At 45.6% G+C, this 27720-nt stretch overlaps 1 protein-coding gene across 1 annotated transcript in view; it reads left to right on the top strand.

Moving 5' to 3' along the window:
* LOC126235011 (uncharacterized) overlaps window positions 1-27720 on the top strand; it is a 473551-nt gene that overhangs the window by 263013 nt on the left and 182818 nt on the right. The window contains exon 22 of the mRNA XM_049943746.1: window positions 5004-5204. Within this exon, the coding sequence (XP_049799703.1) occupies window positions 5004-5204 (201 nt within the window). The remainder of the gene's footprint in view (window positions 1-5003; window positions 5205-27720) is intronic.

Below are 27720 nucleotides of genomic sequence, written 5' to 3'. Positions count from 1 at the left end.
CCTTTTTATTGCTCATGAAAACCACACATTGCATGTTGTACCACCATACAGCAAGACCTTCAGAGTTGGTGGTCCAGATTTCTGTACACAACGTCACTTCTGATACGCAGTAGCACGTCCTCTTGCATTGATGCATGCCTGTATTCGTCGTGGCATACTATCCACAAGTTCATCAAGGCTCTCTTCGTCCAGACTGTCCCACTCCTCAACGGCGATTGGGCGTAGATCCCTCAGAGTGGTTGGTGGGTCACGTCGACCATAAACAGCCCTTTTCAGTCTATCCCAGGCATGTTCGATAGGGTGCATTTCTGGAGTACATGCTGGCCACTCTAGTCGAGCGATGTCGTTATCCTGAAGGAAGTCATTCACAAGCTGTGCATGATGATGGCGCGAATTGTCGTCCATGAAGACGAATGCCTAGCCAATATGCTGTCGATATGGTTTGCAATATCGGGCGGAGGATGGCATTCACGTATCGTACAGCCGTTACGGCGCCTTCCATGACCACCAGCGGCGTACGTCGGCCCCATGTAGTGCCCCCCAAAACATCAGGGAACCTTCACCTTGCTACACTCGCTGGACAGTGTGTCTAACGCGTTCAGCGTGACAGGGTTGCCTCCAAACACATCTCCGACGATTGTCAGGTTGAAGGCATATGCGACGCTCATCGGTGAAGAGAACGTTATGCCAATCCTGAGCGGTACATGCGGCATATTGTTGGGTCCATCTGTACCGCGCTTAATGGTCTCGTGGTTGCAAAGATGGACGTCGCCATGGACGTCGGGAGTTAAGTTGCGCATCATGCAGCCTATTGCGCACAGGTTGAGTGGTAACACGACGTCCTGTGGCTGCGCGAAAAGCATTATTCAACGTGGTGGTGTTGCTGCCAGCGTTCCTCCGAGCCACAATCCGTATGTAGCGGTCATCCACTGCAGTAGTAGCCCTTGGGTTTACTGAGCGAGGCATGTCATCGACGTTCCTGTCTCTCTGTATCTCCTCCATGTCCGAACAACATCGCTTTGGTTCACTTCGAGACGCCTGACTCTTCCCTTGTAGAGAGCCCTTCCTGGCACAGAATAACAATGCGGACGCGATCGAACAGCGATATTGACCGTCTAGGCACGGTTGAACTACAGGCAACACGAGCTGTGTACCTCCTTCCTGGTGGAATGACTGGAACTGATCGGCTGACGGACCCCCTCCGTCTAATAGACGCTGCTCATGCATGGTTGTTTACATCTTTGAGCGGGTTTAGTGACATCTCTGAACAGTCAAAGGGACTGTGTCTGTGATACAGTATCCACAGTCAACGTCTATCTTCAGGAGTTCTGAGAAATGTGGAGATACAAAATCTTTTTTGATGTGTGTATAATCTATGGAATTTAGGATACACGATAAAAAAACACACTGTAAATTCAACTAGAGCTAGAGGTTACCTTTACAAATAACTTAAATTCGAATCATCACGTAGATAATGTTGCTGGGAAAGGAAGCCAAAGACTGTGTGATTTATAGGCAGAACACTTACAAAATGCAACAGGTGTCCTAAAGAGACTGCTTACGTTACGTTTGTGCGCCATACTCTGGAACATCGCTGTGGCCCGCATCTCGTGGTCGTGCGGTAGCGTTCTCGCTTCCCACGCCCGGGTTCCCGGGTTCGATTCCCGGCGGGGTCAGGGATTTTCTCTGCCTCGTGATGGCTGGGTGTTGTGTGCTGTCCTTAGGTTGGTTAGGTTTAAGTAGTTCTAAGTTCTAGGGGACTGATGACCATAGCTGTTAAGTCCCATAGTGCTCAGAGCCATTTGAACCATCGCTGTGCGCTGTAGGATCCGCATTAAATGGGATTGACGGAGGACATCGAAAAAGTTAAAAAAAGGGCATCTCGTTTTGAGTTATCACAAAATAGTGGAAAGGTTGCCAAGGATATATACGCAAATCGGGGTGGCAATCATCAAAACAAAGGCGTTTTTCGTTGCTGCAGGAACTTCTCATGAAATTTCTATAACCAACTTTCTTCTCAGAATCTGAAAATATTTTGTTGGCGCCGAGCTTCATAGGGAAAAATGATCATTGTAATAAAACCAGGGAAATCAGAGCTCGTACGTAAAGATTTAATTGTTCGATTTTCCCATGTGTCATTCGAGAGTGGAACGATAGAGAAATAACTCAAGGTGTTTCGATGAATCCTCTCCCACGCACTTAACTGTGATTCGCAGAGCAATCAGTTAGATGTAAATGTAGATGAACTCAGGTGGTTTTCCATCTTTATCAAAATGACACATTGTGCTCTATAGGTGAATGGCTGAAAGGGATGTAGCCGAAATAAGTGTAAATGAAATAAACTACAGCTGAGTACATGCGCGATATCTCGTCGATTTCTTGAGGAGATCGTATGTTGGGCATTACTGTAAAGTAAATGAACCTGTAATGCATTGCTAACGTCACATATCGAGACGCTCTCTATGTTTTACGACTGGTCGTGAATATGCAGGGTATAAGAAAACGATACCAACAAATTTAAATGCATTGTAGAGGGGCTCTCCAAGAACAAAATGAGAATATGAACCTATGTGCAGTAACGACGTCATCCAACGACCTGGCCGATCTGGCATTGTCGGCAGGCGCTGAGCATATGGATATCACGGTGAACGAGTTACCCTTGACCTGGAGCGAGAGTTTTGAAGAAACAGTAGGTCCCGTACAGGAGTCTCCACCGTTAGGGGAGGCAACAAGCTGACGTCAACTTCTGCGTCGTGCGTGGGGCGCCGGCACTGCCTGCCGTTGGCTGCCCCCAAATCTTCACAGCAGCAAGCTGTAGCCCTCGACCTCGCTGGGGCGCAGCTCCACGCGGTCTGTATCGCGCACCCACGCACCCGTCGAGATCCACCTCCTGAAAGAAATTATATCGGCTTCGAAACTGGACGTTGCACTGTTACAGAAGGTGCAGTTAGTAGCGCTACCACGGATAGCAGTTCCATGCGGCTTTTCGCGGATGATGCTGTAGTATACAGAGAAGTTGCAGCATTAGAAAATTGCAGCGAAATGCAGGAAGATCTGCAGCGGATAGGCACTTGGCGCAGCGAGTGGCAACTGACCCTTAACATAGACAAATGTAATGTATTGCGAATACACAGAAAGAAGGATCCTTTATTGTATGATTATATGATAGCGGAACAAACACTGGTAGCAGTTAATTCTGTAAAATATCTGGGAGTATGCGTACGGAACGGTTTCAAGTGGAATGATCATATAAAATTAATTGTTGGTAAGGCGGGTGCCAGCTATAGATTCATTGGGAGAGTCCTTAGAAAATGTAGTCCATCAACAACAGAGGTGGCATACAAAACATTCAATCGACCTATATCTGAGTATTGCTCATCAGTGTGGGATCTGTACCAAGTCGGGTTGACAGAAGATCCGAAGAAGAGCGGCGCGTTTCGTCAAGTGTGATAGCGTTACGGAGATGTTTAGCAAACTCAAGTGGCAGACTCTGCAAGAGAGGCGCTCTACACAGCGGTGTAGCTTGCTGTCCAGGTTTCGAGAGGGTGCGTTTCTGGATGAGGTAGCGAATATATTGCTTCCGCCTAATTATACCTACCGAGGAGATCACGAATGTAAAATCAGAGAGATCGAGCGCGCACGGAGGGTTTCCGGCAGTCGTTCTTTCCGCGAACCATACGCGACTGGAACAGGAAAGGGAGGTAATGACAGTGGCACGTAAAGTGCCCCCCGCCACACACCGTTGGGTGGCTTGCGGAGTATAAATGTAGATGTAGATGTAGATGTAGCAGGATACGACATCTATGCGTTCGTGGCGATCACCTTGGCAGTGGAGTGGTGGTTTATGTACGAGATGGCATCCTGATTAACGATATTATGTATCTCCCGTCTGACACGACTGCTGCATTTACGATTCACTCCATGTGCCTTTTGATATCGGGCGCCGGCGTGAAAGGGCACGATTTTATGCGGAGGATATTGCTCCACTGTTCTTAGGTCACATGAACATGTTTTGTTTGGAGGGAACTTTCCTTGCGTACTCGGCCGGAAAGATCAGCGCTCAAATTTTGCAGGAGCTACATCTCATTGTTCGCGAATTAACCCTGCGCGATACCTGGTAGTTACAGCTCGCAGACAATCCGGGATCCACGTTTCTCACGAGTCATTCTGCAATTCGGTTAGATTGCATTTATGTCTTCCATGGGCCGGCTGACGCGGTGCTTGACGTTAGCGCTGGCCTTTGGTGTTCTCTGACCATTGCACGTACAGGTGTCCATTGCTCCTTTCCCGCCAAGAGGTTTGGAGGAACCGTTCATCGTCCTCATTTCACTTCCACACAAGGCTACACTGCAGGCAAATACCTTCAACAAAGACGTGCCGTAATCTCTCTTGTCTTATCTTTGTGGTCTTTCCGCGAAATTAAGTTGGCGGCAGTAAAATTGTACTGCAGTCAGCCTCAAATGCTGGTTCTCTAAATTTCCTCAGTAGCGATAGTGCTCAGAGCCATTTGAACCATTTTTGAAACATTAAAAGTAGTACATGAGTTTTGCTATTTGAGCAGCAAAATAACTGATGATGGTCGAAGTAGAGAAGGTACCGGCAATAGCAAGGAAAGCGTTAATGACACGAGAAATTTTTTAACATCGAATATAAATTTAGGTGTTAGCACTAGCATCTTCTCTCCCACTCCCAAACAGAACGAGGGAAAAATGACTGCCTATATGCCTCTGTACGAGCACTGGGTTCTATTACTTAAGAAGTCTTCGAGCCACTCACATACTTGGGAACCAATCCCATACGCTCGTACCTAGTATGGCCTTCTGTGTTCCTATATTTCTCAGGAACCCAAACTGATCTTCCCAGGTGTAAGATCCTATTAGTCTTCACATTTTTCTGTAGATACACTTGCTGTGATGGAAATCCATTCCAAACCGAGTGCAACTGCAGCCACATGCTTTACCTACGTTAAGAGAGTGTTTTTGTTGGCGCCGCCGCCGCAGGAGGGCGTGGCCAGCCCCGAGGCGCAGCGGCTGAAGGCGCTGAGCGCGGAGTCTCTGCGCTCGGTGAGCCCGGGCAGTGACAGCGTCTTCTACTCGGAGGCGGGCGAGCTGAGCAGCAACACCATGACCGCGGCCACCGACACCGCCGCCGGCGTCGTCTGCCACCACTGCGGCCGCGAGGTCGCCGTCCTCTCCGGGCCCGAGGTGCGTACCGCGCCTCGCCAACGCTCACCGCGAGTCCACTGACGCGAGTACGGTTCAGCTGGCGTTCGGCCGAGATAGGTCGATTCCGTCGACTTGACAGGCTGATCTGCAGCGTAGCGCGAAGTCTAGGTTAGCTTAAAAGGTAATGACTCTGTTGCGAGTTGACGAAGTCAACGAATGTAAATTACAAATAAAGATTGTGGAAACACATTGAGCTGTAGCGTGACCTAATGTTTACGTTCGCAACTTACGTAATCCGTAGATTTCAGCCGAACGCCAGTTGAACCGTACTGCTTTTAGTTTTTCGGGACCCGTGTCCGCCGTACATCTACTCACACAAAAGCTAGTGAAAAATACCTGAGCCACTACATGGCTACCCTTACTACTGATAGCAGGCGCCACAGACCGACTGGCACAATATGAAACTACACTCATGCTCATAAATTAAGGATAACTGCAGAATGTGGTGCCACACATCGTGGCACTACGCAAAACTGGAGCTTATAGCATAGACACATAGTGAATACACACGACACAGATCTGTAAGTCCACGGTATTGGTGATAAGTTGAGAAAACCGTCCCGAAACACATGTGCTTCCTGCGCATGTACCCCGACATCAATATTGGATATGATCACCATGCACACGTACACAGGCCGCACAACGGGCTGGCCTATTCTGGAACAGGTGGTCGAGCAGCTGCTGGGGCGTAGCCTCTCATTGTTTCACCAGTGCCTGTCGGAGCTCCTGAAGTGTCCTAGGAGTGTGAAGACGTGCAGCGATACGTCGACTGAGACCATCCCAGACGTGCTCAATGGGGTTTAGGTCTGTAGAACAGACAGGCCTCTCCATTCTCCTGATATCTTCTGCTTCAGGATACTCCTCCACGATGGCAGCTCGGTGGAGCTGTGGGTTATCATCCATCAGGAGGAAGGTGGGACCCATTGCACCCCTGAAAAGGCGGACATACTGGTGCAAAATGACGTCCCGATACACCTGACCTGTTACAGTTCCTCTGTCAAAGACATGCAGGGGTGTACGTGCACCAATCATAATCCCACCCAACACCATCAAACCACGACCTCCATACAGGGCCCTTTCAACAACTTTAAGGGGTTGCTACCTCGTTCCTGGTTCACGCCAGATGAAAATCCGGCGAGAACCACTGCTCAGACTATACCTGGAGTCGTCCGTGAACATAATCTGGGACCGCTGTTGCAATGACCACGTACTGCGTTCTTGACGCCAGGCTTTACGGTCTCTCCTGTGACAAGAAATGCACCTTCCAGGTCTCCGGGCGAATAAACCGTGTCTGTTCAGTCAAAAAAAAAAATGACTCTGAGCACAATGGGACTTAACATCTGAGGTCATCAGTCCCCTAGAACTTAGAACTACTTAAACCTAACTAACGTAAGGACATCACACACATCCATGCCCGAGGCAGGATTCGAACCTGACTGAAGCGGCTCCAGACTGAAGCGCCTTGAACTGCTCGGCCACACCGGCCGGCTCTGTTCAGTCGTCTGTAGACTGTGTGTCTGGACACAACCGTTCCAGTGGCTGCGGTAAGGTCCCGAGCAAGGCTACCTGCTGTACTCCGTGGCCGTCTGCGGGCGCTGATGGTGAGATATCGGTCTTGTTGTGGTGTTGTACATTGTGGACGTCCCGTACTGTAGCGCCTGGACACATTTCGTGTGTGCTGGAATCGTTGCCATGATCTTGAGTTCACACTTTGTGGCACACGGAGGGCCCGTGCTGCGACCTGCTGTATTTGACCAGCCTCCAGTCGCCCTAGTGTTCTACTCCTCATAACGTCATCAATATGTGTTTTTTGAGCCATTTTCAACACACAGTCACCATTATTACGTCTGAAAACGTCTGCACACTTATTCGCTACACCATACTCTGACATGCACCAACACACCTCTGCGTATGTGAAATGCTGCTAGCGCCACCATGCGACGACCGCAGGTCAGATGCACCGCCTGGTCATACCCAGATGTGTTTTAAACCCGCAAACCGCCCACCAGAACGTTGTTTCACCATGTATCCTTAGTTTATGAACATGAGTGTACATCTCGCTCAAACACTGAGTGAGAAATAAAAGTTGAGTATTAACGTTAATTGTTAATACAAATTGCTGCAACCAGTCACATTTATTATATACACTTTCCGTTACGTATTTCGGAAACTGTACCCCCATTATCAGACGGATCATGTCACTTAACAAGGCATGTATCTATTGAACGTACGACGTTTAGATAACCTGTAGTACTGGATGAAATCAGAAGACAAAAAAATCTGATATTTATCTGTACGTTGTTGTCATAGACTGTTATGGCTCTGAGCACTATGGGACTCAACTGCTGTGGTCATCAGTCCCCTAGAACTTAGAACTACTTAAACCTAACTAACCTAAGGACATCACACACATCCATGCCCGAGGCAGGATGCGAACCTGCGACCGTAGCAGTCGCACTGTTCCGGACTGCGCGCCTAGAACCGCGAGACTAGAGTGTTATTATAAGGCAACTGTTATCTTTTTCTTCTCTGCCATTCTTTTGCACGGTTTGCTTTATACTAAGTGGAAACGAAAACTGTTTACAACGTACCATGGTGGGGTAGGGTGAATCGAGTCAAACAGTTTGATGTAGAACACTTGTGTAAACGTAGGCTACCGCGGCCGTTGTCACAGTCAATAAAAATCTTCTGGGTTTGGGGTCACATTGTCAGTTATAAAATTCCGACGTTTCGGCGACTATTGCAAGACGCCTTCCCCAGGGTGTACTGCTAACTGAGAAGGTGTCTTGCAATAGTCGCCAAAACTGACAATGCGGCCTGAAACCCAGAACAGTTATGTTGACTAGAACACTTTTGTTACGTCAAGCCGGGAAACAATCGCAAATTGGCCTACAGAAGACACCTAAGCTATAACGCACATGTGGTGCAACATTTTCGAATATCCTCTCGCCCTCTTACACAACCTGGTTAGTCCTCCACTTACCAGTCGTAAAAATGGTGATTGTATAAATTTTTCCTCAGTATTTTATGACATTTTGGAACGTAAAATTAACAAATAAATCGTTTTGTATGTGTGGCATTATTGCTGCGAGACTAATACGAATGCAAGGGTTAAGTTTACTTCGAATTAGTAAACGTAATTAGTTTTAACAAAACTTGTCGAAGAGTCTTTTTTTTCTTTCATTACCCTCACAGGAAAGGCCATGTTACTAATGTTAACGAAAGCCGGTGGCATAAGAGGGAGAGGGGATCTTCAACATCTTGTGTGACGCTCATGCGCTGCAGCTTTGGTGTTTTTTATAGGCCAGGGTGAGGTTGTTTCCCGGCCTGACAGACCATGACTGACACATATAAAACTGTTCGTCTCGTGTTCCCCTGCACGACTGTGGGACTTTGTAAACACTTCATACCATTCTTTGAAAAATCTAAATTTTGCCTATTCTTAGATGATATGGGATAATTTTAAACAGATCAATTTACTTCAGCTAAATGTCAATAATATACCATTAAACGAACGCGATGTAAATAAATTTTAAATGACGGTATTTGATACACATCGCGAAATGTTAAGTGACACCCGACTTGGAGACTATCTCCTCCTCCGTTGCAGGTTGGTTGTGGTAACAGAACTAAAATACAAATCTATACATCTCCATCTACAGCCACACTGTACAGACGATTTACAGGTGCATGACAGACGGTACTCTCCACTGTACAACTTGTTCGGAGCTCTTCCAGGTCCATTCCCCTATGGAGCGCGTGGAGAATGCCTCTGTGAGCCCTAAATTAATCTACACTCATGTTAAGAAAAAAAAGAACACCTTGAACGACTATTGACAGGACATGTATGTTCTGCAGAAATGATTAGCATTCGAACCACCTCGGCCCGCGGGTTCAAGGTCAACAGCGATATCGAGGCGCCAACACCACCTACCGGTGGAATGATCTTGCGCCTCTCGTTGTCGCTATAAACCGAAGGTAATGGATCAGTGTGACTTGAGCAGACGGGGGGGTGCCTCGCAGACATATGCGCGAACGGTACCGTCAGATCAGTGAGTTTGAAAGAGCGCGAATTATTGGCATGAGAGAATGTGATGCATCCATCCAGGAAATTGCTGCTCGTGTGCGACGAAGTGTTTCGGCAGTGCAACGGGTGTGTGCAGAATGGTTCACGAAGGCCGTACAACACGAGGAGATGGGTCAGATCGCACCACCCAGACACCCCCCCCCCCCCCCCCCGTCTCCGAGAAGATCGACACCTCATCCGAATGGCATTGGAGGACAGATCTGCGTCCTCCTCGGCTTGGCGGTACACTTTGAGGAGTGACAGTCCGTCGCCGCTTATTACGGCATGGGTTACGTGCGCGTCATCCACGTCTCCGCCTACCTTTGACGAATGTGCAGACACGTGCTAGAAGGCAATGGTGTATGGAACGTCATTGGGGACAGGAATGGCATCAGATAGTGATTTCGGACGAATCCAGATTCTGCTCACTTAAAAACGATGGCTGCATTTTGGTTCACCGCAGACAGGGGAAACGACATGACAGTGACAGATTTCGCATAAGACATACAGCGCCAACTCACGGCCTTACGATGTGGTGTCCTATTGGGTATAACCACAAATCCCAGCCGGTGCGTGTCCAGGGCACTGCGACGAGTGTGACCTACGTGTATGAAATAGCTGCGACCCACAGCCATACTCTTTGTGCACAACAGCCCAGATGCCGTTTTTCAGCAAGACAGTGCACGACCACATGCTGCTGCACGAACACGTGCCTTCTGGGGGTCACAGGATGTCAGTATTTTGCTTCAGTCGACCAGATCACCAGACCTGTCACCAACAGAAAATATGTGATATGGTGAAACGACGGGTGCAGCGCTCTGACCCAATGCCAACCACCACAGATGAACTTTGGAACCAGGTGTATGCAGCATAGGTGGCTACACAGCAGGACGCCATTCGCGCCTCACACGCGTCGATGCCATCACGTATGGAACAAATTATCAGATCCCATGGCAGACCCTGTGCCTACTAGGCAACAGGACACAGGCTGAATCGAGGTGACTGAAATGCTAATCATTTCTGCAGAACATTCTAACGTAACACGTCCTCTGAATATGAACGTTCCGTCTCTAGTCGTTCAAGGTGTTCTGTTTTTTTCTGAACATGAATATAGCAGCATCTTCTTCCTCACATAAAGCTGGTTCTTGAAAATTTTTAAGTAAGCTTTCGCTTCTGTCTAGTTTGCCCGTTAAGGTTTCGCAATATTTCTGTTACACTCTACTGTGGGTCAAACACACCTATTACCATTTGGGACTGTCCCTCATTGTGTACGTTCAACACACAATCTGTTAAATCTACACACATCAAAAAGAGGTTTGCATCACCTCGGTTTCGAGAGTTCCGGAACCTGTACAGAAAATTGGAATAGAGATAAAAATCATTTCCTCCCTCTTTATTGCTCATGAAAACCACACATTGCATATTATACCACCATATAGCGAGATCTTCCGAGTGGTGGTCCAGATTGCTGCACACACCGGTACCTCTAATACCCAGTAACACGTCCTCTTCCATTGATGCATGCCTGTGTTCGTCGTGGCATACTATCCACAAGTTCATCAAGGCACTGTTGGTCTAGATTGTCCCACTCCTCAATGGCGATTCGGCGTAGATCCCTCAGAGTGGTTGGTGGTTCACGTCGTCCATAAACAGCCCTTTTCAATTTATCTCAGGCATGTTAGATAGGGTTCATGTCTGGAGAACATGCTGGCCACTCTAGTCGAGCGATGTCTTTATCCTAAACGAAGTCATCCACAAGATGTGCAAGATGAGGGCGCGAATTGTCGTCCATGAAGACGAATGCCTCGCCAATAAGCTGCCGATATGGTTGCAATATCGGTCGGAGGATGGCATTCACGTATAGTACAGCCGTTACCGCGCCTTCCATGACCATCAGCGGCGTACGTCGGCCCCACATAATGCCACCCCGAAACAGCAGGGGACCTCCACCTCGCTGCACTCGCTGGACAGTGTGTCTAAGGCGTTCAGCCTGACCGGGTTGCCTCCAAACACGTCTCGGACGACTGTCTGGTTAAAGGCATATGCGACACTCATCGATGAAGAGAATGTGATGCCAGTCCTGAGAGGTCCATTCGGCGTGTTACTGGGCCCATCTGTGCCGCGCTACATGGTGTCTTGGTTGCAAAGATGTACTTCGCCATGGACGTCGGGTGTGAAGTTGCGCATTATGCAACGTATTGAGCACAGGTTGAGTCGTAACACGACGTCCTGTGGCTGCACGAAAATCATTATTCAACATGGTGGCGTTACTGCCAGCGTTCCTCCGAGCCATAATCCGTAGGCAGCGGTCATCCACTGCAATAGTGGCCCTTGGGAGGCCTGAGCGAGGCATATAATCGACAGTTCCTGTCTCTCTGTATCTCCTCTATGTGCGAACAACATCGCTTTGGTTCACTCCGAGACGCCTCGACACTTGCCTTGTTGAGAGACATTCAAGGCACAAAATAACAATGCGGACACCATCGAACAGCGGTGCTGGCCGTCTAGGCGTGGTTGAACTACAGACAACACGAAAAACTTTACAATAATCCTTTTACACATAAAAGTAATTGTAAACACTGTGAGTAAATGTTAGTAACAACATTTTGAAAATCAGATCGTGATGAATAATTTGTTCTCTAGAAGTGACAGGGGGGAGACTTCAATCTACCGGGTATAGAATGGGATAGTCACACAATCAGAACTGGAGCCAGGGACAGAGACTCTTGTGACATTATCCTGACTGCCTTGTCCGAGAATTACTTCGAGCAGATAGTTAGAGAACCAACTCGTGAAGCTAACGTTTTAGACCTCATAGCAACAAATAGACCGGAACTTTTCGACTCCGTGAATGTAGAAGAGGGTATCAGTGATCATAAGTCAGTGGTTGCATCAATGACTACAAGTGTAATAAGAAATGCCAAGAAAGGAAGGAAAATATATTTGCTTAACAAGAGTGATAGGGCACAAATCGCAGAATATCTGAGTGACCACCATCAAACGTTCATTTCTGAGGAAGAGGATGTGGAACAAAAATGGAAAAAATTCAGAAACATCGTCCAGTACGCCTTAGATAAGTTCGTACCGACTAAGGTCCAAAGCGAGGGGAAAGATCCACCGTGGTATAACAATCATGTACGAAAGGTACTACGGAAACAAAGAAAGCTTCATCATAGGTTTAAGAGTAGTCGAATCATAGCTGATAAGGAAAAGCTGAACGAAGCGAAAAAGAGCGTAAAGAGAGCAATGAGAGAAGCATTCAACGAATTCGAACATAAAACATTGGCAAACAATCTAAACAAGAACCCTAAAAAGTTTTGGTCATATGTAAAATCGGTAAGCGGATCTAAATCCCCTATTCAGTCACTCGTTGACCACGATGGCACCGAAACAGAGGACGACCAAAGAAAGGCAGAAATACTGAATTCAGTGTTCCGAAACTGTTTCACTGCGGAAAATCGTAACACGGTCCCTGACTTCAGCCGTCGCACGGACGCCAAAATGGAAAATATTGAAATAAACGATATCGGAATTGAAAAACAACTGCTATCACTTAGTAGCGGAAAAGCATCCGGACCAGACGAGATACCCTTAAGATTCTACAGTGATTATGCTAAAGAACTTGCCCCCTTTCTATCAGCAATTTATCGTAGATCGCTGGAAGAACGTAAAGTACCTAGCGACTGGAAGAAAGCGCAGGTCGTTCCCATTTTCAAGAGGGGTCATAAATCAGATGCGAATAATTATAGGCCTATTTCGCTTACGTCAATCTGTTGTAGAATAATGGAACATGTTTTGTGTTCTCGTATTATGACGTTCTTAGATAATACAAATCTCCTTCATCATAACCAACATGGATTCCGCAAACAGAGATCATGTGAAACTCAGCTCGCCCTATTTGCCCAAGAAATTCACAGTGCCGTAGACACTGGCGAGCAGATTGATGCCGTATTCCTGGACTTCAGGAAGGCATTTGATACGGTTCCGCACTTACGTTTAGTGAAAAAAATACGAGCTTACGGAATATCGGACCAGGTTTGTGATTGGATTCAGGATTTCCTAGAAGAAAGAACACAACATGTCATTCTTAACGGTTCAAAATCTGCAGATGTAGAGGTAATTTCGGGAGTACCGCAGGGAAGCGTGATAGGACCTTTATTGTTTACAATTTACATAAATGACTTAGTTGACAACATCGGTAGCTCCGTGAGGCTATTTGCAGATGACACGGTTGTCTACAAGAAAGTAGCAACATCAGAAGACTCGTACGTACTCCAGGAGGACCTGCAGAGGATTAATGCATGGTGCGACAGCTGGCAGCTTTCCCTAAACGTAGATAAATGTAATATAATGCGCATACATAGGGGCAGAAATCCATTCCAGTACGATTATGCCATAGGTGGTAAATCATTGGAAGCGGTAACGACCGTAAAATACTTAGGAGTTACTATCCGGAGCGATCTGAAGTGGAATGATCACATAAAACAAATAGTGGGAAAAGCAGGCGCCAGGTTGAGATTCATAGGAAGAATTCTAAGAAAATGTGACTCATCGACGAAAGAAGTAGCTTACAAAACGCTTGTTCGTCCGATTCTTGAGTATTGCTCAACAGTATGGGACCCTTACCAGGTTGGATTAATAGAAGAGATAGACATGATCCAGCGAAAAGCAGCGCGATTCGTCATGGGGACATTTAGTCAGCGCGAGAGCGTTACGGAGATGCTGAACAAGCTCCAGTGGCGGACACTTCAAGAAAGGCGTTACGCAATACGGAGAGGTTTATTATCGAAATTACGAGAGAGCACATTCCGGGAAGAGATGGGCAACATATTACTACCGCCCACATATATCTCGCGTAATGATCACAACGAAAAGATCCGAGAAATTAGAGCAAATACGGAGACTTACAAGCAGTCGTTCTTCCCACGCACAATTCGTGAATGGAACAGGGAAGGGGGGATCAGATAGTGGTACAATAAGTACCCTCCGCCACACACCGTAAGGTGGCTCGCGGAGTATAGATGTAGATGTAGATGTAGACAGAACGTCTGGCAGAGTACAGGAGAGTTTGGGAATAAAACTGTAACTTTAAGACACAACCCGAACATCAGAGTAAGGTTGGTTCCTTTCTACTGAGAAAAGTCATTCTTTACTTTACCAACATGAGTTTCGTGGACAGGATTGTTCTATCTTTTCAACGAAGTGTTGTAGGTCCCGAGATGTGATGCAACATAGTGAGTCAAGGGCAAATGAACAGGAAGTACCTTGGATAGAACGAAATTTTCTTCGGGAGTCTGGATATGCGGGTAACCAGGAGTATATTTTTATGAAGTCTCTGAAGGCACAAGAACAGAAGAACTTCGAGAGAGAAAATTCGAGACTGAAGAAAAGAAAAGTGCAAGAAAAAAAACCATCTAGATAAAGAAGCGGGTACGATTACGTACAAAAAATAACCATTTGACATAGAGAGAGCGATCAGGTAAACAATCAAAAGCAGCCACTATTTATGAAGAAATGGAAAGATTTCTGTTGAAAGCATACTGCTCACAAAATGCTTCATAGACAGACAGAAAAGGTAATCTTCAAAACAATGGGATACTTTAGAGACACAATTCTCATATGTCATTCTAACACAGTACTCTATGTATCATAAACATACCTTCCGTGTAAGAACACTAACTTGGAGTGCAACTTCTAGAAACAACAGCGTGCTGGTGCCAATTAGTACGCTAGCTCAGACAGCGGTTGAGCAACTGTCAAGTTAGTGCACTAGCTGCTCTTAGAGTTGTGCAAATGCTCGCACTACAGTATCGGATTAGTTCAGTGGTCAGGTTCCACATCCAATCTCTTTCCAGTGCCTTCTTCTCACAAACAAATTATTTACCTCTGCCCAAGTAAATTTCATAATTTTGCTACGTGAATGACATTTGTGATGAACAAGTAGTGTCCACAACCCCGACATAATTAACGAACGAGTTCCTGCGCACACTATTATTTCTTGTATCTCTTCTGCTTGTGTTTTTGTTAGTTGTCGTTTTTAATAATTTGTCATATGTCTCCATGATTTATTTCGTTTGTCTAAATGTTTGTATGCATATATGCTATAATCACTACCTTAAATTAAAATATTTGGGTCTTAATTAGAGTCCAACAAACCGATTTCAATTTTTTGAATTTGTGGGTGAACACTGATCACGAGTAACTTACTATGTTAATTTGAACTGAGATGTTCTAATTGTGGTAATGCTTGTTCTTTAATTAAAGTCATGTTGATATTTAACTGTGTGTGCAGATCACCAATAACTTTTAATGTTACTTACATTTACACTCATTGAAGGTGGTTGTGATTGCTCTTTATTTAAAATGATGTTAACATTTAAATGTAAATGCAGATCACCAATAACTTGCAATTTTTTGATATATCATGTTGGACGGTCATAGTCATAAGGATTATAAATTTGAGTGGTTGTAGAAGGATGAATGCGGTAGGCCTTAAAGTTGAGCTGCATCACTGCATTCAAAAAGAGTGTGGAGGCTGCCAATGAAAGAATAGAAACTATGTAAACTTTAATACTAACCTTTTGTAAATTTGTTTTTGTCAGTAGTGTTTTGGAATGGTTATTGCTGAGATATACAACCAACAGTTCTGCGGCAAGAAGTGCCATCCATTTTAGAAGTATAAGGTAGATGGGAAGAACATAGAATAGCTTCGGGATCATGAACACTTAGATTATGTTCTGTGGCCGTGCGGTTTGAGGCGTCATGCCACTGACTGCGCAGCCCCTCCCTCCGGAGGTTCGAGTCCTCCCTCGGGCATGCGTGTGTGTGTCGTTGTTTGTTGTTGTTGTGGTCTTCAGTCCTGAGACTGGTTTGATGCAGCTCTCCATGCTACTCTATCCTGTGCAAGCTTCTTCATCTCCCAGTACCTACTGCAACCTACATCCTTCTGAATCTGCTTAGTGTATTCATCTCTTGGTCTCCCCCTACGATTTTTACCCTCCACGATGCCCTCCATTACTAAATTGGTGATCCCTTGATGCCCCAGAACATGTCCTACCAACCGATCCCTTCTTCTGGTCAAGTTGTGCCACAAACTCCTCTTCTCCCCAATCCTATTCAGTACCTCCTCATTAGTTACGTGATCTACCCAGCTAATCTTCAGCATTCTTCTGTAGCACCACATTTCGAAAGCTTCTATTCTCTTCTTGTCCAAACTATTTACCGTCCATGTTTCACTTCCATACATGGCTACACTCCATACAAATACTTTCAGAAATGACTTCCTGACACTTAAATCTATACTCGATGGTAACAAATTTCTCTTCTTCAGAAACGCTTTCCTTGCCATTGCCAGTCTACATTTTATATCCTCTCTACTTCGACCATCATCAGTTATTTTGCTCCCCAAATAGCAAAACTCCTTTACTACTTTAAGTGTCTCATTTCCTAATCTAATACCCTCAACATCACCCGACTTAATTCGACTACATTCCATTATCCTCGTTTTGCTTTTGTTGATGTTCATCTTATATCCTCCCTTCAAGACACCATCCATTCCGTTCAACTGCTCTTCCAAGTCCTTTGCTGTCTCTGACAGAATTACAATGTCATCGGCGAACCTCAAAGTTTTTATTTCTTCTCCATGGATTTTAATACCTACTCCGAATTTTTCTTTTGTTTCCTTTACTGCTTGCTCAATATACAGATTGAATAACATCGGGGAGAGGCTACAACCCTGTCTTACTCCCTTCCCAACCTCTGCTTCCCTTTCATGTCCCTCGACTCTTATAACTGCCATCGGGTTTCTGTACAAATTGTAAATAGCCTTTCGCTCCCTGTATTTTACCCCTGCCACCTTCAGAATTTGAAAGAGAGTATTCCAGTTAACATTGTCAAAAGGTATCTCTAAGTCTACAAATGCTAGAAACGTAGGTTTGCCTTTCCTTAATCTTTCTTCTAAGGTAAGTCGTAAGGTCAGTATTGCCTCACGTGTTCCAGTATTTCTACGGAATCCAAACTGATCTTCCCCGAGGCCGGCTTCTACTAGTTTTTCCATTCGTCTGTAAAGAATTCGTGTTTGTATTTTGCAGCTGTGGCTTATTAAACCGATTGTCCGGTAATTTTCACATCTGTCAACACCTGCTTTCTTTGGGATTGGAATTATTATATTCTTCTTGAAGTCTGAGGGTATTTCCCCTGTTTCATACATCTTGCTCACCAGATGGTAGAGTTTTGCCAGGACTGGCTCTCCCAAGGCCGTCAATAGTTCCAATGGAATGTTGTCTACTCCGGGGGCCTTGTTTCGACTCAGGTCTTTCAGTGCTCTGTCAAACTCTTCACGCAGTATCGTATCTCCCATTTCATCTTCATCTACATATCTACATCCTCTTCCATTTCCATAATATTGTCCTCAAATACATCGCCCTTGTATAGACCCTCTATATACTCCTTCCACCTTTCTGCTTTCCCTTCTTTGCTTAGAACTGGGTTTCCATCTGAGCTCTTGATGTTCATACAAGTGGTTCTCTTATCTCCAAAGGTCTCTTTAATTTTCCTGTAGGCAGTATCTATCTTACCCCTAGTGAGAAAAGCCTCTACATCCTTACATTTGTCCTCTAGCCATCCCTGCTTAGCCATTTTGCACTTCCTGTCGATCTCATTTTTGAGACGTTTGTATTCCTTTTTGCCTGCTTCATTTACTGCATTTTTATATTTTCTCCTTTCATCAATTAAATTCAATATTTCTTCTGTTACCCAAGGATTTCTACTAGCCCTCGTCTTTTTACCTATTTCATCCTCTGCTGCCTTCACTACTTCATCCCTCAAAGCTACCCATTCCTCTTCTACTGTATTTCTTTCCCCCATTCCTGTCAATTGTTCCCTTATGCTCTCCCTAAAACTCTGTACAACCTCTGGTTCTTTCAGTTTATCCAGGTCCCATCTCCTTAAATTCCCACCTTTTTGCAGTTTCTTCAGTTTTAATCTACAGGTCATAACCAATAGATTGGGGCAGAGTCCACATCTGCCCCTGGAAATGTCTTACAATTGAAAATCTAGTTCCTAAATCTCTGTCTTACCATTATATAATCTATCTGATACCTTTTAGTATCTCCAGGGTTCTTCCATGTATACAACCTTCTATCATGATTCTTAAACCAAGTGTTAGCTATGATTAAGTTGTGCTCTGTGCAAAATACTACCAGGCGGCTTCCTCTTTCATTTCTTAGCCCCAATCCATATTCACCTACTACGTTTCCTTCTCTCCCTTTTCCTACACTCGAATTCCAGTCACCCATGACTATTAAATTTTCGTCTCCCTTCACTATCTGAATAATTTCTTTTATTTCATCATACATTTCTTCAATTTCTTCGTCATCTGCAGAGCTAGTTGACATATAAACTTGTACTACTGTAGTAGGTGTGGGCTTCGTATCTATCTTGGCCACAATAATGCGTTCACTATGCTGTTTGTAGTAGCTTACCCGCATTCCTATTTTCCTATTCATTATTAAACCTACTCCTGCATTACCCCTATTTGATTTTGTGTTGATAACCCTGTAGTCACCTGACCAGAAGTCTTGTTCCTCCTTCCACCGAACTTCACTAATTCCCACTATATCTAACTTTAACCTATCCATTTCCCTTTTTAAATTTTCTAACCTACCTGCCCGATTAAGGGATCTGACATTCCACGCTCCGATCCGTAGAACGCCAGTTTTCTTTCTCCTGATAACGACATCCTCTTGAGTAGTCCCCGCCCGGAGATCCGAATGGGGGACTATTTTACCTCCGGAATATTTTACCCAAGAGGACGCCATCATCATTTAATCATACAGTAAAGCTGCATGCCCTCGGGAAAAATTACGGCCGTAGTTTCCCCTTTCTTTCAGCCGTTCGCAGTACCAGCACAGCAAGGCCGTTTTGGTTATTGTTACAAGGCCAGATCAGTCAATCATCCAGACTGTTGCCCTTGCAACTACTGAAAAGGCTGCTGCCCCTCTTCAGGAACCACACGTTTGTCTGGCCTCTCAACAGAAACCCCTCCGTTGTGGTTGTACCTACGGTACGGCTATCTGTATCGCTGAGGCACGCAAGCCTCCCCACCAACGGCAAGGTCCATGGTTCATGGGGGGGGGGGGGGGGGGTCGTTGTTAGCATAAGTTAATTTAAGTAGTAAGTTAATTTAAGTAGTGTGTAGGTCTAGGGACCGATGACCTCAGCAGTTTGGGCCCTTAGGAATTCACACACATTTGAACAACACGAGCCGTGTACCTCCTTCCGGTGGAATGACTGGAACTGATTGGCTGTCGGACCCCCTCCGTCCAATGCACGATTGTTTACATATTTGGGCGGGTTTAGTGATATCTCTGATCAGTCAAAGGGACTGTGTCTGTGATACAATATACACAGTCAACGTCTACCTTCAGGAGTTCTGGGAACCGGGGTGATGGGTGTATATGGCTTGCGTGCGACACACTTGAGAGTAATCTAGCACGGATTGCACGAATGTTTTGTAAACAGTCTCGTTTGCAGACCGACTCCATTTTTCCAGTATCCTACCAAAGAACCTGAATCGATCACCTGATTTACCTACCTATCACAGAGCCTATTATGATCGTTTCATTTCATATCTCTGTAAATTTTATTTAATTTTTTTTATTTAAACGTATGGCTAGGGCCCCAGTCGGGCAGACCGTTCACCGGGTGCCGGTCTTTTAATTTGACATCACTTCGGCGACCTGCAGTCGATGAGGATGATAGGGTGATGATGAGAACAGCACAACACCCAGTCCCTGGGCGGAGAAAATTCCCCGACCCAGCCGGGAATCCAACCCGGGCCCAGAGGATTGACAATACGTCACACTGACCATTCAGATACCGGGGGCGGACTCCCTGTACATTGTTCCATCTGGATATTAGTATGAGCTGATGGATTGCGTCTATGACTCACACGATACCATGTGTTTTTGCGTTTCTTGAACTGCACACATTTCTGAACACTTAACGAAAGTTGCGAATCTTCGCACACCTTGATATGTTATCGAGAACTGCCGGAAATTTATGTAGATTTTTTCAGATAGTATTTCATTACAGATAAGTGCTTCATCTGCAGAAGTTTTGTCCATAGTATTAAGATTGCCTCCCACGTAATTAATTCAGAATAAGAAGAGCATGTGTCCCAGCACACGTCCCTGATGTACACCTAGAGTTACTTCTACATCCATCCGTAACTCTCCATCCAAGACAGCACGCTGCGACCTCCTAACTAATAAACCCAATCCATTCACAACTTCCGTTTGATTCCCCACATGATCGTACTTTCGTTAGTAAGCTTTGATGTGGAACTGAGTCAAATGCTTCTCGGAAATCAAGAAATACTATATCTACCTGATTCCCGTGATCCGTGCTGTCAGAATGTAATACGAGAAGAACACAAATTGAATGTCCTATGACTGATGTTTTAGGAATCCATGCCGGTTGGCGTGGAGGAAGTCGTTTTATTCGACGTACCTCATTATGTTTAAGCTCAAAATATATTTTAAGATTCGACAAGAAACAGATGTCAATGATGTGGTCCTCTTCTGCTACCTTTCTAGTAGACGGGCGTTACCTGCGCTTTCATCCAACTACTGGGAGCAGTCTTTTTTTTACGCTCACAAATTCCGTGTCCAGTTTGATAGATTCTATCTGGAATTGGGACCTTGTACAGCTTCAGCAATGACAGCTGTTTCTAAACTCCACTGTCACTAATACAGCACCACTGATGTGTGCAGTGGTGAGAGAATTAAATTGATATGTATACTCTTTTGTAAAAGATACATTTGAAATCGCAGTCTAGCGCTCCAGCTTTTGGTTTGCCACCATCGATTTCGGTTCCTGTGTCTTCCGTAAGTATCTGGACACTAATTTTCGTGCTACTGATAGACTTTGGACGCGACCATAAATTAGTTTGACCTTTGTTAGAGGTCTTTCCAAAATATTCTGCTGCGGTCGTCGGTAAAGGCTCCACACGCGTTTCATTCAGCATGTCTAACTCTATAGCTTTACGGTTTGTTTTACACTACTGCACACTACTGACCAGAATTCATTGTTTGACAGAAGTTTCCGTAAACAGAGTGTTACAGTGGAGTGGCCCTCCAACTATAAAATATTCTACTAGATAAAAAAGCTTAATGTACAAGGAATCAGCCACCGCTTAAAAGAACAATACTCGCTCGGGTACGCAGTAGATTGAGTAAAGCCGTATCAGTGTGGTCATGCAACATTCCGCAGCTCACTAAGCCATGTAGTGCATACACCATCTGATCCGAAGTGTCTGGACACCTACCACTGGACGCCAGTGTGGTGTGTGTGTCCACCCTCCGCCTTTATGACGGCTTGAGCTCTGCTGGGGACACGTCCAGTGTGGTGTCTGAATGTCTGCCCATTCTCCCTCAGGAGCCGAAACCAGAGAAGGCAATGATATTGGACGCTGGGGTCTGGAGCGAAGCTTAAGTTCCAACTCCTCCCAAAGGTGTTGTGATCGGTTCATGACAGGACTCAGGGCAGGCCAGACCTTTTGAGGAATGTTATCGTCCACAAACCATTGTCTCACAAATGCTGCTTTATGGCAGGTTGCGCCGGCAGTTGTGGCCGAGTGGTTCTAGGTACTTCAGTCCGGAACCGCGCTGCTACTACTGTCGCAGATTCGAATCCTGCCTCGGGCATGGATGTGTGTGATGTCCTTAGGTTAGTTAGGTTTAAGTAGTTCTAAGTCTATGGGACTGATGACCTCAGATGTTAAGTCCCATAGTTCTTAGAGCCATTTGAACCATTTATGGCAGGTTGCATTGTCATGCTTACATAAACAATCATCGTCTCAGAACTCACAATGGTATCCGATGTGTTTACATTCTTAGTCGTTTAGCATTTTCTTAAGAGCAACAAGGGGCTCACACCCTAACTACGAAAAGCACCCTCATCCCGTAATACCTCTACATCTGTACTTCACTGTTGGGACTACACGTTCACCAGGAATTCGTCAAAGCGAAACCCTTTCATCGGACTGCGACAGAGTTAAGCGTGATTAATCATTCCAAATCAATCGTTTCTTGTCATTCACTGTCCGGTGGCGTAGCCCTTTATACCACCTCAAACTCCGCTTAGCATTGAATACACGAATGAGTGTATGTATTATGAGGAACTGCTCGAATACTGTACCTCATTTTATACACTCAGACACTGTGCCAGCTGCACTGCTAGTAGCACTTCGGAACTCACAAGTGATTCGTTCACGCGATTTTTTGTAACCACCCCCGCAGTGCTCGGCGGCCTCTGTCTGTCAGTACATGCTTTCGCTGCGGTCATTCCTTCCCATTTCCACTTCGCAGTCACGTCATCAGTAGCTGACTTGGGCAGCTTTAAAGGGTTGAAACGTCCCAGATGGACCTGCTACGTAGGTGACATCCAATGACTAGTCCATGTTCGTAGTCACTAAGCTCTCCTCGCCGATCCATCCTGCTGTCACCGGTTCTATACGTACGTCAAAATATTTCCCGCCTCCTCCTGTACCGGCACGACACTTTTTTTTCTTTATTGTGATTTCATTCCCATGCCCCGTATGGGCAGGGGAGGGCTGTCAGCGGCGCAATCCGCCGCTCTTCAGCTGAGTGGCATGACAACTAATACAAGAATAAATTGTTACACATAAGGCGATGAAAAAGGAGGACATAAAACAGAATAAGGGGAGATAATGGAGGTAAAAATACACTGACATGGAGACGTTCATTGGGAAATAATTAAAAATGTCGACATAAAGTTAAAAAACACCGTTGGCGATTCGTAGAACACAAAAAAGACACTGAAGTCACACGTACAGGTTAAAAGTTGGCCACAGTATTAAAAACACTCCAAAACAACACACTTTAAACCCACTTGGAGCTCACATGATGAAGAATAAAACTGCCAGGCGGGACCTGCCGAGGGAGAGGCCTGAGAGAATGGGAAAAGAGGGGCGAGCAAGGTGCACCAGGGGAGTGGGCAGGATGAAAAGAATAGGGGCGTCAGCGGGTGCACCAAGAGGCAGAAGACATGTGGGGCGGGAGATGAAGAGGGAAGACAAGGCAAGAGGGAGTGCAGAGACACTGAAGGGGAACACAAGAGAGGGAGGAGGACTAGGAGGGGAAAGCTGCTCAGGAGAAGGGAGGGGGAGGAGAGGGAGCCCTCAGGAGGAGACGGGAGGAAGGTGGGGTTAGAGTTGGTAGGAAGGGTAGACGTCCGGGCGAAGCTCATCATCTGGGAGGGGTAGATGTTGGAAGTAGCGTTAGGAAAGGAGGCGGAGGGGAGGCGGAGGGTGGGACACAACGGTAAAGGCGCGGCAACGGGCTGGTGTGGAGAGGAGACATCAGGGGTTAGAGGATCAAGGCGGTGGACAATATGTAGTGTGCAGATGCGTTCAAGGAAAAGGAGAAAGTGGGGGAAGGGGATGAGGTCGTAGAGGATGCACGTGGGGGACGGAAGGCGGATGCAGAAGGTGAGACGGAGTGCATGGCGTTCGAGGATTTGCAGGGATTTATAGAACCTGGAAGGAGTGGAAATCCAAGCAACGCTGGAATAACAGAGGATGAACTGGGTCAAGGAGTTGTTGATGTGAAGGATGGTGGAAGGATGCAGACTCTATATCCGGCAGGACAGGAGTTTCAGGAAGCGGAGTCTGTTGTGAGCTTTGTGCTGGATGGTAAGGAGGTGGGGAGTCCAGGTGAGGTGGCAGTCGAGGGTCAGGTCAGAGTATTTGAGGGTAGAACTGAGGTGGACAGGACGGCCATAAATGGTGAGGTAGAAATCATGGAGAAGGAAAGAGTGGGTGGTGTAGCCTATGATGATTGCCTGGGTCTTGGCTGGCGAGGCACCTCTCGTGACGTATGGCGGTCAATTCCGCATACATACATTGCCCCCCATAAGTTTGGAAACACCATGCTGCGTATTACAAGGGAGCAAGATGGAAGTGATCTATGTGAATTATTGGTTAAAATACGGAATAGAAAGATCTAATAACGGTTAATAATGACACGTACAGTATTGTACATTTAATTATTGCACATATACATACATATTGGAACATACTACTATTGCTCTGTTTTATGTAAACCGACGTTACCTGTCCGAGCAGTGCTACTAAACACGCCAGGTGGCGCGAGTAGATCGCATGGCTATGTAGAGGAACGATGTTTACATTTCTGTTCACCTGTAGTTGCGTTTGCATAAAGGCAGAACAAGCCGCGAAAGTAATTGAAAATGCCCCCAAACAGCGATTCCTTATGAATCACGGGTAATAATAATCACTTTGCACCAATAAGACAATAGTGTCCGACAAATAGCAAAGAAACTGATGATTTCCATCAGCGGAGTTGTCAAAACCATACACCGGCATCGAGAAACAGGCTCCTAAGGAGGTCGTCCTCGCTCAGGAGCACACAGGAAAATATCAGAAGGCCAAGAAAAGTATTTGGTAGTGACCAGTAAACGTAACAGATTAAAAACTGCCCGTGAATTGACTGCTGAACTAAACGCAACAAGGGATAAACCGGTAAGTGAGTCAACAGTGAGACGACGCCTGGCAGACAACAACCTCCGAGGTTATGTAGCAACAAGGCAACCACTGTTGCGCCCTGTTAATAAGAAGAAAAGCCTTCAGTAGGCAAGACACACCAACACTGGACAGCAGGGGATTGGGAAAAAGTCTTATTCACTGATGAATACAAGTTCGAAATATTTGGAAGTACACCATGAACGCTTGAATCCTCAGTGCGTAATTCCAACTGTAAAGCATGGATGGGGTTCTGTGATGGTATGGGGATCCTTGGAGGGAATAAAGTCGGAGATTTGTGAAAATAGATGGAAAACTGAACCAAAAGGATTATCATGCCATTCTTCAGCGACATGCTGAGACATCTGGTTTGCGTCTAATTCGGAAAGGGTTTGTCTTGCAGCAAGACAACGACCCGAAACATACGTCTCGCTTGTGTCAGAACTATATGGAGTCTCTAGAGGTTCGTAAAATATTGAAAAACATGGAATGGCAGCCCCAATCCCCTGATTGTAACCCAATCGAGCTGCTATGAGATGAATTAGACAGGAGGATCCGAAAACGGGAAATCATGAGTGGGTCACAACTGTCGGAGGTCCTGCAGCAAGAATGGAGATTAATTCCAACTGAAACCTGGACAAAACTGACGCAGCTCACGCCGAGAGTGTGCAAGGCAGTGATGAAAGCAAATGGTGGCTATTTTGAGGAATCGAAAATTAGTTGTTGCATCTTCCTGTGTATTATTTGAGCATAATAAACATTTGGAAAACAACAAAATGTATTTTTAGACTGTGTTTCCTTTCCATTGTCTATAATTGTTTCCAAACTTATGGAGGGTAGTGTAAGGGTGTCCGGATACTGTATGTGCCAGTCGGTTGTACGCAATAAGCGCAATAAGATGGGTAGCCTGGGACAAGTGACTCAATGGCAGAAAGCAGCCACGTGTTTTGTCGTGATCGTGGCCAAACATTGAATGAACTTCCCCAATTTGTTTACGTATTGACGAGGACAGTCCATCGTGTCTACAAAGATGGTGTAACGTCCGCAGTCATGTAACACGGCGTCAGAGCAGTGGTCGTAAAAAGATCATAACTGAGGCTGAACAGGAGGCGAGTGCCACTCTATCCAACAACAACTGCTTTGAAGCCAGAGTGGAATTGTCGCTGGTAGCGAGTGCATGCCCATCTCAATCAGTTTTGAAGTGAACATTGTGCAGGTAACTGCATGCAGTGGAGTAATATGACGTCTAACATGCGGTCTATGGAGGGGTTAGTGCAGGCTGGAACTGATTATGTGAGGTTTTAGGGGTACTTTTAGTACCATGTCTCGGATTGACTTATTTATGTTGTATTGACCATGTAACAGTAGGTTTATTTCAATATACTCTGTGTTCTATCATTTCCAAATCCCTGCAACTTTTGCACTTCTCTGAGCATTCTGTACTGCCATGTAAATCACTAAAATGAACTAGATAGTGCGCGAATAATGAAAGTAGCCGCCCACGTGACTGAAATGATCCCGTATTGTATGCTAGCTTGTGCGCGTTTAGGTTGCTCGGTGTCAAATGCCGAGTGTAGTTAACGTATCTGTAAACGCGTTTCCTTAATGGTCAATACTACGAAGGCTCGAAGGTTCACAAAAACTTTTGGGCAATAAAGCCTTCTGGCCTAAAACTACCGAATACCACAGGCTGACATATTCCCGCAACACGTTTTTGGCTGCTGTAGTTGAAGCTGATGACCATGATTTCACACAACTCGAGATATAGCAGATCTTTCAAATAATCGGAGCGTCATACCTAAAGTTTCCTTCTCTTCTTCATCCAGTCAGCTTTTGAAAACCAAGTGATTACACCAGTTCACAAAGAAGTGGCTACCTTTTACTGCAGGAGTTCACCCGATGCTGCTCTCCTTCTAGTCGTACATCTGTTTACTTTGCGAAAAATGGCAGGCCGGGAAACAGGTTGGTTAATCCATAAAGAAGTACCCAACAAGTCTGGTAAATACGGCTTATGTTGTTGAGACGCGGTTTTCTCCAATTATGTTGATGTACATAAATTCCATATCTCTCTTAAAACACCTTGTGCTCATCACCTGCATCCGAAGAACCATTTAGGAAGGCACTAATTCAGTGGAAGGAAGGACGCAAGTTAACAGTTGAATGTCCCGTCGGCACCGCGATGGTTATAGGCGGAGTACAATCTCGGCTTGCCAAAAGATGGGGAGGGAAATCGGCCGTACCCTTTTCAAAGGAACCATGCAGACATTCGCCTGGAGCGATTTAGGGAAATCACGGAAAACCTAAATCGGACGGGGATTTGAACCGACACCTACCCGAACGCGCGTCCAATGTGCTGCCTACTGCGCCACCTCACTCGTTTGATTCACATTATCTGCCTTCACGACGTACTCTCCGAAAACTAACAAAACAGTTATAAGTGAAAGTTAAATGCTAGCTTTTACAGACGCCTGTTAAAATACTTCTACCATGTGGTACTTCACTAATTAAATACCAGGATACAGAAACACTGCTTCGGAGCCATATCATCAGATCATTCTCCACTTTCGTCACTTTCTACACTTGCATTCGTGATCAGAGTGCCATCGGCTGGTATCTGTACAGCGCCGAGAAAACCATGCAGCAGGGTAGCGAACAAGGTCCAACTTACCACCACAGCAGCGAGGAAAGGCGCAGGGCAATGACTTAAGCTATTTCAACCACTGTCCGATAACGTCTAACCCTCTAAGTAATCTATACCATTAACTATCCTGTAAGATTGTCTGTCTGTCTGTTTGAACATGCTTCTTCAAAACTACTAGACGAGTTCTCATGGGGAGTCCGTAGGTAACTTGAGCATAGTTTGG

This window comes from Schistocerca nitens, chromosome 2, assembly GCF_023898315.1.
Source record: "Schistocerca nitens isolate TAMUIC-IGC-003100 chromosome 2, iqSchNite1.1, whole genome shotgun sequence".
Lineage (NCBI taxonomy): Eukaryota > Metazoa > Arthropoda > Insecta > Orthoptera > Acrididae > Schistocerca > Schistocerca nitens.
Note: the sequence above shows the minus strand (reverse complement) of the source record. Positions and strands in the feature narration are given on the sequence as shown.